A 17,429-nucleotide genomic window follows, 5' to 3' on the forward strand; every position below is an offset into this window, starting at 1 on the left:
ACTGAAAGTCATGGTCCTCACAAGCTATCAGATTGCGGCCAGCAGAGGAGGAAGTGGTCGCAGAGAGCAAACAAGAACTTGTATTCAAGCAAGGATGGAAGCAATAGGCAAACAGATGAAGTAGAAGGCAGCCAGCATTTAAAGCTCTTCATAAACAAGCAAGATGTTCTGCAGGGCAGCGTTTGGCCAAGGGACCCAACAAGCTACACCTGGCAGCAGGGTAAAAGTTATGACAGGTAAGACAATAAAAACAATCCTGAAAAAAAACCAAGCAAACCAAAGCCCCACCCAGTCCACTAGTGGCCTTGCATGCACCACCACAAGTCCCTGTGTAGACTGTGGCTTTTTGCAGTGACAGGAAATGTCCTACCAACTAACAGCATAAATTGCCCCAGTGTAGTGCTCAAAGTACCTTCTGAACAACAGCACTGAACCTTGAAAGCTCCATTCCCCTGTGGGATGGGTCAGTATCAAGAGGCCAAGAGCTCGTTTCAAGTCTCAGCAGCTCTCTGTGACTTCAACACTTCCACTGAGTGATGAAACATGCACTGTCATGACAGGACTAGACTGAGTGATACCTGAGTGACCAAGTTCCTCTTCAAGAGCTGAACTAAGGCAGCTACCAGAGACAGCCACAGTTCCTGGTTTGTGGCTGGATAGTCTCACCACACTGTCTCTCCCCAACAGAACAGCAGTAACTAAGCCTGAAACCAAGGCGGAAGGAGACTTGCCCATGTAGCAACTTTGGCTACTTAAGAAAACTGCCTCTTGCTCAAAGACTCTGCCTACTTGCAGATAGACACACTGTACATCTGTTGTTCCCTGCCTACATGCTAATGCACTTAGGGTTAAAGAGGAAGAATCTGGCTCCTACTACACCCAGCACCCTTTCAACTGATCACTGCCATCTTGTTCTGTTTGCACAGCTGCCAGCACAAGGTATGGTGCCCAGTGCCTGAGCCTCAGTTGTATAACAACACAACACAACACAGCACCAGAACTGGTATGACATTACACTTTGAAAAATTAGTTGTTATTATTACTTATGAAAGAAGAAGTGGTTTCTAGAGCTTGATAAACTCGTATCTAAAGATATCCCACAGTGCTAGCATCTATGCAAGACAGGAAATCTTGTTCACAGTCTTCTATCCAAATTAATATGTTTGCCTTTGTTTTTTTCCTCCCACGCTCCACGTACATTTCAACATATGTATGCAGATACCTGACTTAAATTGTAGTCTTAGTTAATGCCAGTTTACAGTAGTCAATCAAGGAGGTTGCACTGATAAGAGAAGGGGTAAACTATATAGCTAATCATTTGCCTATTTGACCTCTGAGAGAGAGGTGGGAGGTGCAACTGGCTGAGGTCAACAATAGGAATTCACGTCAAAATACATTTGCATCACAGCAGTGTGTGCTATAGGATAGTGCTTCTCTTACCCTTCCAAAAGAGGTGCAGGACCCCTTGCTCAAGGAATGAAAGGAGATTCTGAGCTTCTACATAACTGTGTAGCTTATTGCTTTTCCTGTACAAGCTATTCCCCCTGGGCTTTCTTCTCTTTGCTCTAGCCTGCCCCTGGTGCAGCTGAGTCGCAGCTAAATTGTTGCTATGCTTCAGCTGGAAGAAGAAGGGTAATGGAAAGAGGCCCCAGGCTTTTTGCTGCAAAATGAGAACATGCTGAGGGAAAGAAAGAAGCCAGCAGCCTCAAAGACACAAACTGGGCCTCATACAAGTTATCAAGAAGTGTCACGCCTTCCCTCTGCCTTGACCTCCCCTCCACAAAATTACCTTGCTCAGCGCAACACAAACATGTGCCAAAAGCCAAGCCCTATTTATCAAGCAGGTTACCTTCAGGATCAGGTGAAATTTAAAGAGCTTGGGAGCTCCTTGGTTCACACTTGTTAACTTCTCTCTGGCACTTATAAACCTCAGACTTGGCAGAACACAGAGCAATTGGACATCAGCTCTTACCCAGAAGTGGAAGCACAAGACCTGAACTATTTCATAACTCTGTTTAAACAAATTTCTGGTTAAGTTTACCTCTCTGGCCCACAAGTAAAATAATTATACAACCCATGTTCAAAATTAGGCTGCAAGTGATCTATGAATACTGTAATTTACCTTTTTAAAAAAGAGAAATCGCCAACATGCATTCAAGATCTACCCCTCCTTTGTAACTATTTTTAATTTTCTCTTCAGATAGGCTTAGGCAAAAAGATTACTTAATTCTCTGTACAAGTATTCTCTGTACAATACACAAAACATGAGACAGAATTCCAGTGCTGGCTAACATCCTCTGATATGCAAAAACATCACCAAATAAGATGAAGTTTTCCTACACTCCAGATTCTTTCCAACCTGTTCCCACAGCTGTTGGATAAAAAAGTATAAGAGAGTTAAAACGGAGAAGCACTTGAATCATAATAACCATTATCTAACAAATCTCCCTATCAATTGTTTTGTACCAGGAGAAACTGAAATTTCCAACTGACAGAGAAAAATAGCTACTGCTTTGATGAAAATTTGCAAAAAAAAAAAACCTGCCAAAAATCAACCTCACCCAAACCCTCCAAGCTTTATTTCTTTTCACTGGAGATGATTAAAAGCATCTTACCCTGGATTATGCAGCTCAGTATGGGCCCCTAATAAAAGACTTCATTGCTAAATTGCCATATGACTGAGTGAAACAATAGCTTCTTTATTAATATTTTAAAGACTCCTGAGGGAAATGTTGTACAGCTGAAATGCCCTCAGTGAAAGGTTCATTGCCATGCTATGCACTTCTGCTGTGTAATGTTTTACAAGCTGTACTGCCCTGTGAATGGGGAGAGTTAGTTCTCAGCTGGTAGAGGCAGCTTGCATAATACCAGACAAGTTAATCGGTAACAAGCAATGCAGGAGACCTTTGTTCCGAGTGTGACATACACAAATTCCACACTAAGCAGACTGACGCTTCTGAGAGTTACTCATTGACATGCTTTATTAAATTGCTTGGCCTATACCTTGGTGCACCAAAAAGATTAGTTTAACAGAGCTGCATCCTTCTGATGCCTTCCACCCTCAATTGTTGCACTGTTGCACTATAAGCTCAACCCACGGATCAGCGAGCTGCTGGTAAGAAGGCATTTCCAGGGTGGATGGCAGTGAGCACCTTGCAGCACACCCACATGTTGAGACAAAGGCAGTGGGCAGGCCAGGAGGCAGCAAACAGAAAAACACAAGTTGGCAGCCAGAAGAGTGCTTCTGTAACAGGAGTCTGTTCTTAGGGAAATGGTTGTGGGAAGCATTTGTTGTGTCCCTCCGCTGCAAGGCAAGTGCTTTCCTGTCCACTCTGAACAGACTGCTAAAACACCACTCCCCCCTAGCCTCCCTGAAAAAAGGCAAAGGGAAAGGAGGCATGAGGCGTGCTTCTCCTGGCCCTATTTGGAATGCCAGACCAAGGACAGCTGGTTTCTAGCAGGTGGAAGTCATGCTGCACCAAGAGCCCAGGAGCAGCATAGCTCTTGACACTCATCAGAGCACTTAGTTAATACCAAGTCTGAGGAAAATGATGCTGGTTTTCATTGCCCACAGCACTTGTCCAGACAAAAAACATCTGCTGAACTGGCCCATCCTATCACCACTTATTGTACGACATCACCTCCAATCTCCCCAAGGCTGAATCCAGCCAGCTGAACTTCCAGTGCCAGAACTTGGGCCAGTCTCCATCCATTAGACCAACACAGCTGATCCATACTGCTAGCTGTTACTACTTGTTTGCTTAAATGTCTTAGAAGCAGTGAGCCAGCCTCACTGGTGCAAGGCTGAGCAAGGGAAAGAAGAGCTTCCAGCAGCATGCTGTGCCAGCTGCCTGCCAGTCCCCAGCCTCACTCTTGAACACCACTGCACAGCTGGAATTCAAAGAAGCAATAGGGAAAGAAAACAACCATCATGACAAGCTCTCTCAGAAGACAAACAAAACCCACTCCTCTTTGATAAGAGCAAAATCATCCTCCTTCAGTAGGTTATTTTCATGTCTGTGAATGCCACAAATAGCTCTGAGGCAAGGGAGAAGGCCAGCTAATGATACTTGAGGAGGTCCTCACTACTGCCTGGCTGGAAAGCTGCCTGTGACACTGAAAACTGACACATCTCCCTCCAGTCCCAAAGCCCAAGGTGGAACCTGACGGCACCCAGCAGCCATGCAGAGGCACGCAGGCAGCACCCCAAGGAGTCAGTGGAAAGAGCACCCATGGAGACGCAAGACTGAGAAGGAAGTTGGCACATCCTCCACTCCCATGAAAACTGGCTGAATGGCAATCCCCCCTCGCAGTTTCACCCACAGCCTACCAGACATGCAGAAGCACATGTAGGCACACTCCTGCAGCAATTGCCACATTACTGTCCACTGAAAGAATTACTCACCTAATAATAGCATCTTCCTCCGCAACAAGGAGAAGGTTATTTCACCCACAACTCAAATTTTATCCATCCCACAGCAAATCCTTTTTCAGGTGTATCTTACTGAGGGCAGCGTCCTCTCCCTCTGTGTGTAAGTACACACACACATATGCATGTATGACTATTAAGCCTTTTTTTAATTATGCAAAGAAACCCTATGAGACTGACTGCCCAAACACCATGACAGAGGAATATAAAGCTAGTGTGGGTGGCTCAGACCCAGCAGGCTGCACCTCACTGGGGAGACCTTTCAGGTTACCCCAGATGTGTGCATTCCATCGTCCCCAGAGTGATGTGTTGCAGTACAAATGCAGAACAAAAACCCAACATCTTAAACTGCACAGCATGAGGAACAATTTACAGGCAGAGCGTGCCAAACCCAGAAATACTGGTTTTGCTATAACTGCAGGTCTAGGCTACAAGTTTTTTTAATGGTTGCAGATTATGTGGATTCCTGGATAATCTGAAAGGTACTCAACTGCTTGAGACCCAACGAACTGAGGTGTGTGTACAGCACCACCTCCTGTGGAAAGTTTTACTCACTGTACTTCCAGTGATATGAATAAGGCCTTCACTGACTGATTTTTAATTTGCCTTCAGTTCTTCAAGGAGGGACATAAACTGTGAAGTCTGGGAGCCACAACACCTTGTATCAAGTACTTTGATTAAAACTAGTCCATGAATGGCTAACTTCAAGGAAACTATTTTTGTCTAGTTAATGATGATTCATCAGATCTAATGGTCTGCAACCTTCTATTTCAACTAGATATTTACCGGAAATGTTCCTCAGATCAAAGATGGTGACTTGAGAAACAGAATCATCTTTCACCACATGTACATGAAAGACACAAATGCAAAACCATCTCTCATCTGTTAAATAGAGCACACACTTGGGACATGAAACATGCATGTTCCATTCCTTACTCTGCCTTCCTCAGAAGGAACATGAATGCAGGTGAGTACTGCAATTGTTAGCTTGCTCCAAACAGCACCTGTTTTATATAAAATAGAAACAAAACTGATGAGAGGTAGAGCAGTACCTGCTTTTGATATGGGAAAAAAATGCAAACCCCTGCTCTGAATCAATGTCCTACATAACGTCAGCTGATCAGAAAAATTAAGAAACTGCTGGTTTAGCCTTCACTCATGAAACCCCATCATCTCATAATTACTCCATTGCTATCAGACTTCCTTCTGTACTTCCTCCTTTCTTTCCTCTTCCCTTTAGATTTGGAAACTGATGACAAGGCTGAGAAAACAGACTGTTCTGATCTATACGTGTCTATCCACTGTCACTTGTGAAAAGATATTTTGTACTGATACAGGGACACACAGTTTGTAAAGTGAATAAAAAAGTGCCTGACCTAGTAAGGCAAAGAGTTCATCCATGAGGCTTCAGGGCAATATTCATCCTCCTCCTGTATCACCAAACTAGGAATTAAAGAAGCAGTTACAGCTTTACAACTGAAAATACACTAATTTTTCCACTGCAACCAGTTGCATTTTAGGCTTAGTTGCCTCTCTCCTCCTCTCTTGAGCCAAAGTGAGGTATTAATCAATTCTGATATGCTTTAGTCACTGCCTAAAATGTGTTGTAGTTTATAGAACAAAGACAGGAGTTAAACAGGTCAAACTCATGGGACCAAGTGCTCCTATTTGCTTTGGAGTTTGCTTGTTTGTGTTTTTTTTAGGATTAAAAATGAACTTTCCTTCTTACAGGTCCCTAGAAAAGAGGCCTAACAAAAAAAAAATTAAATCTTCTGTACTACATTAATTAAATATGGTGTTCTAAAACTAGGTGCAAAAGATGAGAGTTTGCTGATGACACGAAGCTGGGAGGATTGGCTGATTCACTGGGAGGCTGTGTGACCATTTAGCAAGATTTGGACAGGCTGGAGAGCTGGGCAAAAAGGAACCTCATGAGGTTCAACAAGAGTAAGTGTAGAGTCCTGGACCTGGGGAGCAATAACAACATGCACCAGTACAGGTTAGGAGCTGACCTGCTAGAAAGCAGCTCTGTGGAGAAGGACCTTGGAGTCCTGGTAGACAACAAGTTATCCATGGGGCAGCAATGTGCCCTTGTGGCCAAGAAGGCCAATGGTATCCTGGGGTGCACTTAGAAGAGTGTGTCCAGCAGGTCGAGGCAGGTTCTCCTCCCCCTCTACTCTGCCCTAGTGAGACCACATCTGCAGTATTGTGTCCAGTTCTGGGCTCCCCAGTTCAAGAGGGACTGGGATCTACTTGAGAGAGTCCAACAGAGGCTTCAAGGATGACTACGGGACTGGAACACCTGTCTTAGGAGGAAAGGCTGAGAGGCCTGGGGCTGTTTAGTCTGGAGAAGAGAAAACTGAGAGGGGACCTTATTATTGTCTATAAATATCTGAAGGGTGGGTGTCAAGAGGAGGGGCCAATCTCTTTTCAGTCATGCTCTGTGATAGGACAAGGGGCAATGGGCACAAGAAGTTCCACCTCAGATGAGGAAAAACTTCTTTACTGTGAGGGTGATGGAGCACTGGAACAGGCTGCCTAGAGAGGCTGTAGAGTCTCCCCTCCTCTGGAGACATTCAAAACCCATCTAGATATGTTTCTGTGTGACCTGCCCTAGATTCTGTGGTGATCCTGTTCTGGCAGGGGAGTTGGACTTGATGACCTCCAGAGGTCCCTTCCAACCCCCAACATCCTGTGATTCTGTGATCTAGTCCTCAAATACCTATCTCACCTCCACCAAGGAATCTTCATTTGTGAACAGCAGCTGCCACTGCAGACAATTTTCAAATTTCAGTTAGATTTTAAACTGTGGGTAATCAAAACTGCAGAGAAGGGTGAAGGAATCTAAAAATATCTAAAAGATACATAAATGAGACCTCAGGAAAACACCAGTGTGTTCCCTTCTGCACTGGAACATGCTTTTATTGTGCTTCCATAAATATGGTGAATCTAAAGCCCATGATAGCATAGTAGGTCAACTAGATATCTTCCCTTTCCACTTCTGTAAGGTTCTGGAAGTTCTAAAGTCACAAAACTAATTAACATGCAGAGTAACCTATTTAACTTCCTATACACAAAGTGGCAATAGCAGCAGCCCCTTTGACCATCTTGCCTCCCAGGTCCTTTGAGGACTGATGACCCTGCAGATGAGCACACTGAACATGCAGCCACAACTGAGTCAGGACTGTGGCAGGGACCTCTAGTAAGCTGCTTTAGAGTTAACCAGCATAGGTGCTCCACATGCCAGACAACAGACGCATCTAAGGCTTTCTTTGTACAAACCTGCTAGGCTCAATTCAAGCTCAGAGATAGTGCGACTTCCATTTGGCAGCCTTTATACCTGTAAGGAGAGGTTGCACTGGAAAGGGGATGATTCAGCCATGGAACATGGTCAAGCTTTTGCTGAAGCTCTAAATCAAAAGCAGTAAGTACCTTCATTCAAGGTGTATCAGACTGGCTCTGTCTGCATTTGGGCTGCAACAGTTCCCCGAGCCCCACATCTCTGGTTCAGCAAGAGTTTCAGAAAGCTTACATGACAGCATCCTCTCTCCAAGAAAGCTTACTGAATTTCAGAAGAGTAATTAAGTTATTTCCTATTCTGAAAAAAAACCACTCAAAACAACATCAAACCACCACCACCACCAAAGAACCAAGCCAAAACCAACAAACCAAACAAAAGCCAAGCCAAAAAACAAAACAAAAACAAAAAACAAACAAACAAACAAAAAACCCAAAACCAAACAAACAAAAAAACCAACCCCCCAAAACTCCTCCAAAAGAAATGTTGTAATTTTGCAAATACTTGTAATAACGATTCTGAAGTTTGGTTTCTAAAATTTGTGCATTATTTTATTTTGGAGAGGAGAAATATAAATCAGAACATCTTCATGCAGAATTTCAAAGCCAAACACTTTCATGCCGAAATTTGAAAAGTGGCTTTAGCCAAGCTGAGACAAAAATAGCACCAGAGCTAGAAATCAAAACTCGCCAGTTCCTAGCTCTTGGGCCTGAACTCAGATTGCCAAACGTACCTTTCATCAGCAAAACAGGAGTGCAAAAATTTGCATATAGGTTAGTTTTTGGAGCTGTACCAGCTAGTAGCTGCAACAGAGTACTAACACTGTATAAAAACCAATGCCACTTGAAGAAAGGAAACAGACTGCTAGGGATTAACTAATTCTCTCTGGGGTTTCAAAAAAGGATCCTTCTTCTTTCTAGTGTAAATCTAGTAGGTTAGATTTCTCTCTGAAATTTACTCCAGACTCCTCCTTTAACAATCACTTGTCCTACAGTGACACTGTAAAGCTTTTGTAGCAACAACAGCATTAAACATCTCAGCAACAGCAACACCTCCTAGCAGGACACAGACATGACAAACACACGCAAACTCCATGTTGAAGGAAGCAAGTCCACTGGGCCAACATGTCACTGAGGAGGATGACCTTAGCTAAGTGCCTTACCTACTTCTGAATTGACCTCCTCTGAAACTGAGAACAGTTGCTTTGTTAAACTCAGTTTAAGGCAAACAGCACTTTAACCCTCAGATCTGATTTTATTTCACGAAGGGAGATGGTGACGCAGTCAGCGCTTCCTCTCCTCAATGAAAACACCTTTTTTGGCAGTGTAGGATTATCCAAGCTAGTAAAACTCTTGCTACTCCATAATTTTGCTATGGTCTGACAGCAAAACAGTCATGAACACATGTGACAGTAACTCAGAAGCTATGCATTTGCTGGATTAACATCTGCACTGATGAAGAGATGCATCCAAGATATGCTCATGCACTTTTTCAACCCCCTTGTACAGACCTTAGTTTTGAGGCATGGAACTGAGTGTGTGAGCTTGTTCTTCTGTCTTTATAAGCTCCCTTAATTCAACATTCTCCCATTTTAGTGGACTTGAATGAAAGCATACGAAGCCAAAATCAGATAATAATTAGTAAGGTAATATAAAACACAGGGAATATCAACTGATGTGCACAATCACAACTGTCTACAAATAAACCTGGACCTCATCTGGAGGATTTGAAACCCTAGTGCCTGTAATATTCCAAGACCTCCACAAGCTCACTGTGAAGATAATCTAGATCAGGAGTCAGGGTGGTTATCCAAAAAAGGGCTAGAAAGGTGTCCCCACAGAAGCAATGTTAGATGCTGAAATCCAGTCCCAAGGACACATTCATCCAAAGAGAAAACTCTTGATTTTTATTTCATTAAATACTACATTGTACTATATTCACTGAAGAAAACCACATGAATTAATTTTTTATAGTGTCAGAATTAACCAAGTTAAATGCCCTTAATAAACTCTTTGCTTTTGTTTCTACTTGATCACTGGTCTCTAACACAGTTACTTCACATATAAGACACTTCAACAGCTCAAACCAGTGTAAAGTATAGCTTTTCAATTTGAAAATTCCTATGATATAAAAGCACATGTTTGTCTAGCCTCTTGTGCTTACCTCCAGAAGTCCATCTTCAGGTAGGTCTGTGCAGTGGACAGCATTCTGAGCCTTGTTCTTCCCAAAGACAGCACGCAAAGTTCCAGGTCGGAGATGTCGGGCTATTTCCTATTGAACACAAGAAAACCAAAGACCTTTGTGAACAGCACTGTTCCTTTATATCATGGACACAGCAGAATCTTATAAAGTAAAACATTATTTGCTATTAATATAGTTGCACTACACACATACACAACTGCTGAAAAACCATGACCAAGACTGTGAAGACTAACTGCTTGAAATCGGGCCAATCAAGCCACTTTGGGTGAAATGCAGGACCTTTCATGTTACAGATACACCTTCCTGGGACTTGAATTAATACAATTAACTCATGTTAACACCTTTGCAGCTCTCAAGCACAGAATGTGCTGCCCTCAGTGAGTTGACACAAGCACACTACCTTGCAGACTGCCTCACCTAACACTGAACTATTTGTCTCAGAGCCTGACATTTGTGAAGCCCAACTATTGAAGAGCATCTGAGTCTTCTCCTCCACAGTGTTTCTCTGACAGTTTGACTACTGCCAACATCTGATCCCCTCTGAGGATCAGCCCAGACTCTATCTACATCTTCCTCTGTTCTTTGAAGTTGACATTTCAATACTCTTATTCATCTACAATGCAAAACAACTTCATGGCCTCTCAGAGTGTTTCTCTTACTACAGCAGACACCACTCTTTATTATGGTGTATCTCCCATCTCATACCACAGACGACTGCCTTCACTGGCCCTCTCCTCCATCATGCTCTTTCTTTTGAGGTATAATGAAGTCTTCTCTACTTCTCTGCACTATCACTTTGCAGTGTTGTCTTTTAACCTCTTCCCTATGCCAATGGTGCTACACATTGTTGGCCTCTCTTCCCAATAACCCGGAGTTCTTCTCCAAGCCTACTTCATGCACAATATGTCTCCTTTCAAAATTCAGTGGTGATGGTATTAACCCCATTTTCTCTCCTTAAACTCTTTTGGACATTATTCCATGAGTGCCTCCTGACCACTGCTGCCTGTGAGAGGACAGACCAGTGACAAGCTCGTGCTACAGCTACTGACCAAAAAAAGGATTCATCCTTGTCAACAGAGCCTACACTGGCCCCTGTCTGGAAAGACACTGGGTACATGAGGGTGTAATCACTTCGGAAGTGGCCAGCACGGTTTCATTGTGCCACTCCCAGGTGTTTGTTCCACTGTCACAGGTGGAGGTTACTGCCCCCATAGCTTAGTCACCAGACTGGATCGTCCAAGCATTTCTTAACTTTCAGTGTCAAACGGGTTCAAAGTGACTTCAGTAAGGGCTCTTGGCTGAGCTGGAAGACTGCACAAGTACAGAAGGGAACTACTCACATGCTGCACACTCCCTTCTGGGATGGCAGTGAATGTTTTAAGCTAGTCCCAAAAGACCTCACAAGAGCATTATCGAACAACAGCCTTTAGCCACTTTCCAGCTTCACCCACTTGTCACATCCCATAACTAAACTAAGACAATTGGACTTTAAGGGCAAAATCTTCTCTTAGCCCATCAAGTCCTAAGTATTTTCCTTTAACAACAATTAACAATCATGGTGACCTGTTACCTAGTAACCTACGTCTTTTACGGTGATCTGTCACCCACCTGGAAGACAATCAAACTGCTTTAATGCTTGGAGTGTGTCTAACCCAAAACAATGTACAAGGAGAAGTTTCCGTTCCCCATTGTTACTGTGTGTACGTCACAGGTTATACAGGATCTTTGGATACGGATGTCAAGGATATTTGAATAAGATACACTCAACATCAAACAGATTTTGCTTCAGAGGAAAGTTCACGAGTTTCACTTAAAAAAATAAAAAGGGGAAAAAAAAAACAACACAAAAGAAACAACTCCTCCTGTACACAGTCCTCATTAGCAGCTTGTGATAAGAAAGTCTGCTGGAGAAACAGAAGTCACGTGCCAGTTAACTATAGCTATGTGACACTTTAATCAAGCCTTCCTTGAAACAACTGTTGATTCCAGTAACAACTAGCTGTCAGGAAGCCAGCAACAGCTCTAGGTTTTTAATTATTTTAAGGAATGTTTAAGCATATTAGGAAAAAAGTAATAGGGCTATAAAAACTCCAGAAAAACTATAGCAAGAAACAACTCAGATCTAAAAAACTAAACCTTGTTTTTTCACATTCTGTTTACTTCCTATCCATCAAACTCTTTTGCTCCATCATTTGACAGGTCCAAAAATGCTGCTTCTTATGAAACTTTCCCAAGTTTTTTCTTGATCCATCTCTCCCACCAAACCCACTTCCTGCCTCCCTCCTCCCCTTTAAAAACAGCTATGACCTCCTGACTTAGCATTTGTCTAAGCCCTTGTTTCTACTTCACAGCTTCACAACAGAAGACCCCATGTTTCTTCTTCTCTCAGACTCACTCCCTCTTGCTAACATTAGCAAAAGTTCCTATTGTTGCAGTATGTGATCTCCTGCTCTCCCTTCAATTTTTTAATGCAGGTTGCTATGCATTCTCCTGCCCTCCTGAAACTCATCAGCCATCTTGCACAAAAATTGACTCATTCTGTCTGGCTGGGATTGCATTAGATCAGACATACACAAAGGTAGGTCCCCCAGCAATCTAAATCTGATCAATAAGAATGTAAATAATGCTTTCTTGCTGTCAGTTAAGAAACCGCATGAGAGCTAAAGTAGTCTCTGCTTATATTTACGTAGCAAAAAAGTGTCAAAAATTGTTAATTCCAAAGTTCTACTATTCCATTTCCCCTACACCACAGAGGAACCCTCAGGGAAGAAGGCCTCTGTAAATAATGGAGATGCAAAGAGCTGTATGGATCATATATAGGTGTCCTTGCGTCTGTATGGCTGGAAATTTTGGGATGTTTCAGGGAAGGAGGAAGAGAGTTCCCTATAGAACTTACTCCTCATGGCACATCTTAATACACACTCTTCTGCTCCATGACAGGAAGCTTGCCAAACATTTTATTATAGGCCCTCATCTGCAACAGCATGGAAACACAAACATAATAGTGGAGTTTAGTCTGGTTACCCCACACTTCTCCATCTCCTTTAAACCACTTTTCCCTAAGCTTTCTGTTGAGTCTTGTTTCTGGAGTGTGTACGGATTCTCAAAAAAGTTTCGAAGGGAGTTAAGAGTGTGATGACAGAGGAGTTAAGAGCAGCTACAACTCTACCATATGCATGAGAGGAGAATAACATGTGGGCACAGGAACTCCATGTGCACATGAAGAATACATTGTCTGCAACAAAACAAACTGGGGTTGCTGCACCAAAGGTTTCACCCTCTTTGGTCTTACTCACCAGCCTATTTGATCACACCTCACAGGCTGGGCTTTGATCTACAGCAAGCCCTTTGAACATCCTTCTCCTGCAAAAGGTACAGGTGCATATATCTCGTGTTTCTCTCTGTCATATAACAGTGGTCAGTACAACACTGCCCATACAAAGTACTTAGCACATTCTAACATCTTTTCTATCTCTATACAAGTGAAGGGAAACAAAAACATCACAAATGCCAATAAGGTCAAAATCAGACTGAAAAATCATAAATACTCTCATGAGCAAAGCTTGTAAGTGCTCTTCTTTTAAATGGCTGTTTTTTCATGGGCTGGATGAGAAGTTTTCATAGAATCATAGAACCATTACTTCAGCTAAAACTGCAGATTTAAAGAAAATGTCATGAGGTTTTTTAATGTATGTGCCCTGAATACTTAACTGGGTATCTAGAAAGGCTGAAAGGCCACTGTTCTTAAACATTTATGTGTGTTTTGTTGTTTAAATGGCATCCACAGAAAAGCCAAAGGGGCGACGCTGACTCCAAGCAGCAACTATTCCCTCCCTTCTCAGTGGGAAACAGCACAAACTCTGAATGGACAAAAAACACACAAAGGAACTTTTACAGCCTAAAACTTTCTCTAGTTGAACATGAACTAGAACAAGGGAACCTTGAAATTTTGTTACTGGTCCCCTTGAGTGAAACAGAACAAAAATAAGAGAGTTCAAATCCTCTCCTACTCACAGTGCACTCCCCGCACCAGTTCACTCCTTCAGGTTTGCCTTCAGGCCAGCAGCATTTAGAGGACTTCTTGGGCTGCAATGAACTCTGCACAGTCCCCTCTAAGCCTCCAGTAAAAACCAAACAAACAAACAAACACAAGTTTGTTTTCCTTTTCTATCCAAGCTGTGACTCCAGGCCTGCGCCTTGCTCTTCTCAGCATTCCTCACTCATCACCCTTTGTGAAGGCTTTATGTTGACTTGATCTCCCCACCTCTGCCTTCCCCACCCTGCACTCATGAAAAGCTTTTTCCTTCTGCAGGTCTCCATACCCCATTGCTGTCACAAAAGACATGGTCACTCTTTGCTCTTCAGGGTGCCAACTGATTCAGAAGGCAGCAACCAGCCTCAGGCAAACAAGTAAGTGCCTTTCTCCTTTTAAGGACCAGCTACACCCTCCTCAAGAGAAGAGAACACACATTAACTGTGAACAAACAAAATCATGTAAATTCCACCACTCACCATGGAATTTGACTGGCTGAACTTTTGCCATTGGAAAGCATCTGAGCTTCCTCTGAAGTGAGCTGAGGGTGATCAACCCTTCATGAAAAAAAGACCCGTTTGCAGTTCAACGGCTGTGTAAGGCAGTTAGGATAAGTGTCTCTCTTCCCATCATCACAGCTCTTCAGTTGGCTTTTTATTTTCACAGGATTCTAGCACTAGCCATATCACACACTGCTGGTTGCAGCAGGGAGCTGCACAAAATGCTCATTTCTACACAAGCCATCAGGGAGAGGTAAAATGATAGAAGCAGCACAGAATGTATTCCATGCAGAATACAACACAAGCATGTCCTGTAATGCTTATTCAAGTTAAGAAACACCTTAGCATTTTTGTTACTGTGGGAACAACCTCAATGGGACAGTTTGATAAATCCTTCACAGAAGCTCCCATCCAAAGACAAAGCTTAAATGATAAAATGAAATCAGTGTTCACAGATTATTTTGTACATGATACCACAAGGGTTAGCTTGCCTCATCTTGCTTCATATGTTTTTTTTGCAGCCCATACTCCTTCCACACTCTAACAAACCAATTCTGATATGTGTGCTTCCCCTCTCATGACCTCAGCTCTGACATGGCTTACGCCCCTTATTTTAATGCAACGAGCCCCCATAGACTTAATATCAGTTGCTGAAGAACACAATAGTTTTCTACTCCTGCATCAATCTGAGGTCGATTTAATAATCCCTAAATGCAGTGCTAAGCCTTCTGTCTACATTACAGAGAAAAAAATCTACATAAATGGTGTTGTTGCCACTGCAGCGTCTCTAACTGGGGAAGAGCCCATTTTGCCCTGCAACCTGAGGCCCGCTTGTTGAAAGGTACTTCAGCAAGTTTCTAAATACAAAACCAGGTCAATGTTAAAGAGTATGCAGTAAGTTTCCTTCAGCTTACATTGCACTGATCAGTTCAGAACAGAAGTCTCTTGTTGACAGAGTGACACATTTTCTCTTTCTTTGTGTTCCACATGAGCTGCAGCAACGTCATGTACAAATACAGGGTGAGTATCAACAGCCCTATGCACACTTCCAAGGGAGTCAGTGTTATCAGGAAGTCTTTTGTACTTCCCACGTATCACAAAAAATAATCAAATCAAAACAATCCCCTCCAAACATACACACTAAACACCCCTCATCTTCTAATCTTTATCACAAAACAAATTGATACACATGTTCTCAAGATTCTGGAAAGGTTGCAATGAAAGTCTTTATAATATTTAGCCTAATCTTTTATCTCCTGAGCCCTGTGCTTTTAACCTCAACATTCAGGTGGTAACTGATGGTAAAATATATACGCCTCCAACCACTTACTGGCCATCGTGACAAGTTTCTCATATCTCTAACTGAGCCAAGTCTGTGTGCATATACTCGATGGCTGTAAAGGTTTGCTCAGAAAATTAAATTATCTGATTTAGGCATCAGCCGCCAAATTTTCAAATGCAAGGCTGTAAAAAGTGCATCTGAGGCTGACCCCATTTCAAAAGCAAATAGTTTTGCAACAGTAGCAGCAAGTAATTAAAACATAGTTTATTTTGCTTTTACTCTGATCTGAGTTAAAAAAAAAAAAAATCCATCTGTTTTCCTATTTATTTTAAAGTCAACATATCTCTGAACTACCAGTATGAAGCCCCGTATGTTTTGGAAGTTTTGTTAACAGACCTAAAATTATCTCACATACTCCAAAGTCAGCAGTTTTTCAGAAGCTTAGGAGTCTGTAGAAGTTGTTACACTGTCTCCTTCTCACTCTCCATCCCCTGAAGCACTTTGATTCTCTTTCTTTCACTCCCACACTTTCCCTACCACACCTCCTCCCTTGTCAGCTCAAAGGTGCTGCACCAGCTCTCCACAGACTCTCTGCTGTGGGCAGCAAACGTGGCACATTTGCCAGCCTGAGACAGCATTTTTACTGGTCTTGGCACTTCTGGTTGATGCCTAAGTAATTCTAATGATAACTGCTCAGATACTTATTTACTCTCAGTTTTGTGTGCCTATCTGCCATTGCCAGTGAGCTGAATTTAGATAAGGGCAAGCAGCCACGCTTCTGATTTAAGTGTAAACTAGATCCAATTATGAAGTCTTGAGGATAACTGACATATCAAATGTAAGTTGGTTGCAAACAGGAATAAAGATAAAATATCTAGTTGCAATAAGGGATATTTACATTACTTGAGAGCCTGGAAAAAGGAAGCACTTACAAAATAAAAAGCAACTAAACCCTACAAGACACCAGAAAATACAGGGTAACTGTAAATTTGATTACTATCTGCTTTACTTTAAGCTTTAAAGGTGAAATATTGGTCCTACTGATGCTTTTCCAGTGCCTTCAAGACATCGAGAATTGAATCCATTTATTAATTCACCCATAAAACAAGGACAAAAAATTACAAGGCTGCAAAGGATATTTTGGGATTTCATTAATTTATGTCAGCAGAATATCTGGAGAGCCTCCAGTGAAAGTCACTATGAAATTGCAAGATACTATTTTCAGTCTGCAGATATCTCAGTTTTCACCTGCAAGAACAAGAAAAATTATAAATTATATTTTCCTCTGAAGTTTTTGAGACAGAATTTTACATTTGCAAAAATGGTCCATATACCTGAGCTTTACACTTTGCAACGCAGACAAAAACTGCTTCCAAATTCTACCAAGACTTCCCCAAGATTTTCCAAGACTTTGGACTATCTACTTCAGCAGAACACGCAGACAGACTGAAAGACGAAAGTCACAAGTCTGCTGCAAACACCCAAAATCCTTCCCATTCAGTGCTTAGCATGGAAGAGAGCTTTCCCTCCCACTCTGTGCCCTCAAGCCTCTCCAGTCTAACAGCAAGCTTCTCCTCGGGGGCTGCAGGGTTGCCATCTCTTCCCACACAGTTGTGAACAGCCCTGTTCTGATAGAAGGAATCACTCATCATTTGTGTTAAAATGTCTTTTTAAAAGCCCTTGCC

General features: G+C 42.4%; 1 protein-coding gene and 1 long non-coding RNA gene across 2 annotated transcripts in view; one reads left to right on the plus strand and one right to left on the minus strand.

Annotated features, from left to right (window-relative positions):
* LOC127380607 (uncharacterized) overlaps positions 1-17,429 on the plus strand; it is a 462,715-nt gene that overhangs the window by 115,229 nt on the left and 330,057 nt on the right. The window lies entirely within an intron of this gene.
* NME7 (NME/NM23 family member 7) overlaps positions 1-17,429 on the minus strand; it is a 92,088-nt gene that overhangs the window by 7,418 nt on the left and 67,241 nt on the right. The window contains exon 11 of the mRNA XM_051609720.1: positions 9,891-9,998. Within this exon, the coding sequence (XP_051465680.1) occupies positions 9,891-9,998 (108 nt within the window). The remainder of the gene's footprint in view (positions 1-9,890; positions 9,999-17,429) is intronic.

Source organism: Apus apus, chromosome 1 (genome assembly GCF_020740795.1).
Source record: "Apus apus isolate bApuApu2 chromosome 1, bApuApu2.pri.cur, whole genome shotgun sequence".
Lineage (NCBI taxonomy): Eukaryota > Metazoa > Chordata > Aves > Apodiformes > Apodidae > Apus > Apus apus.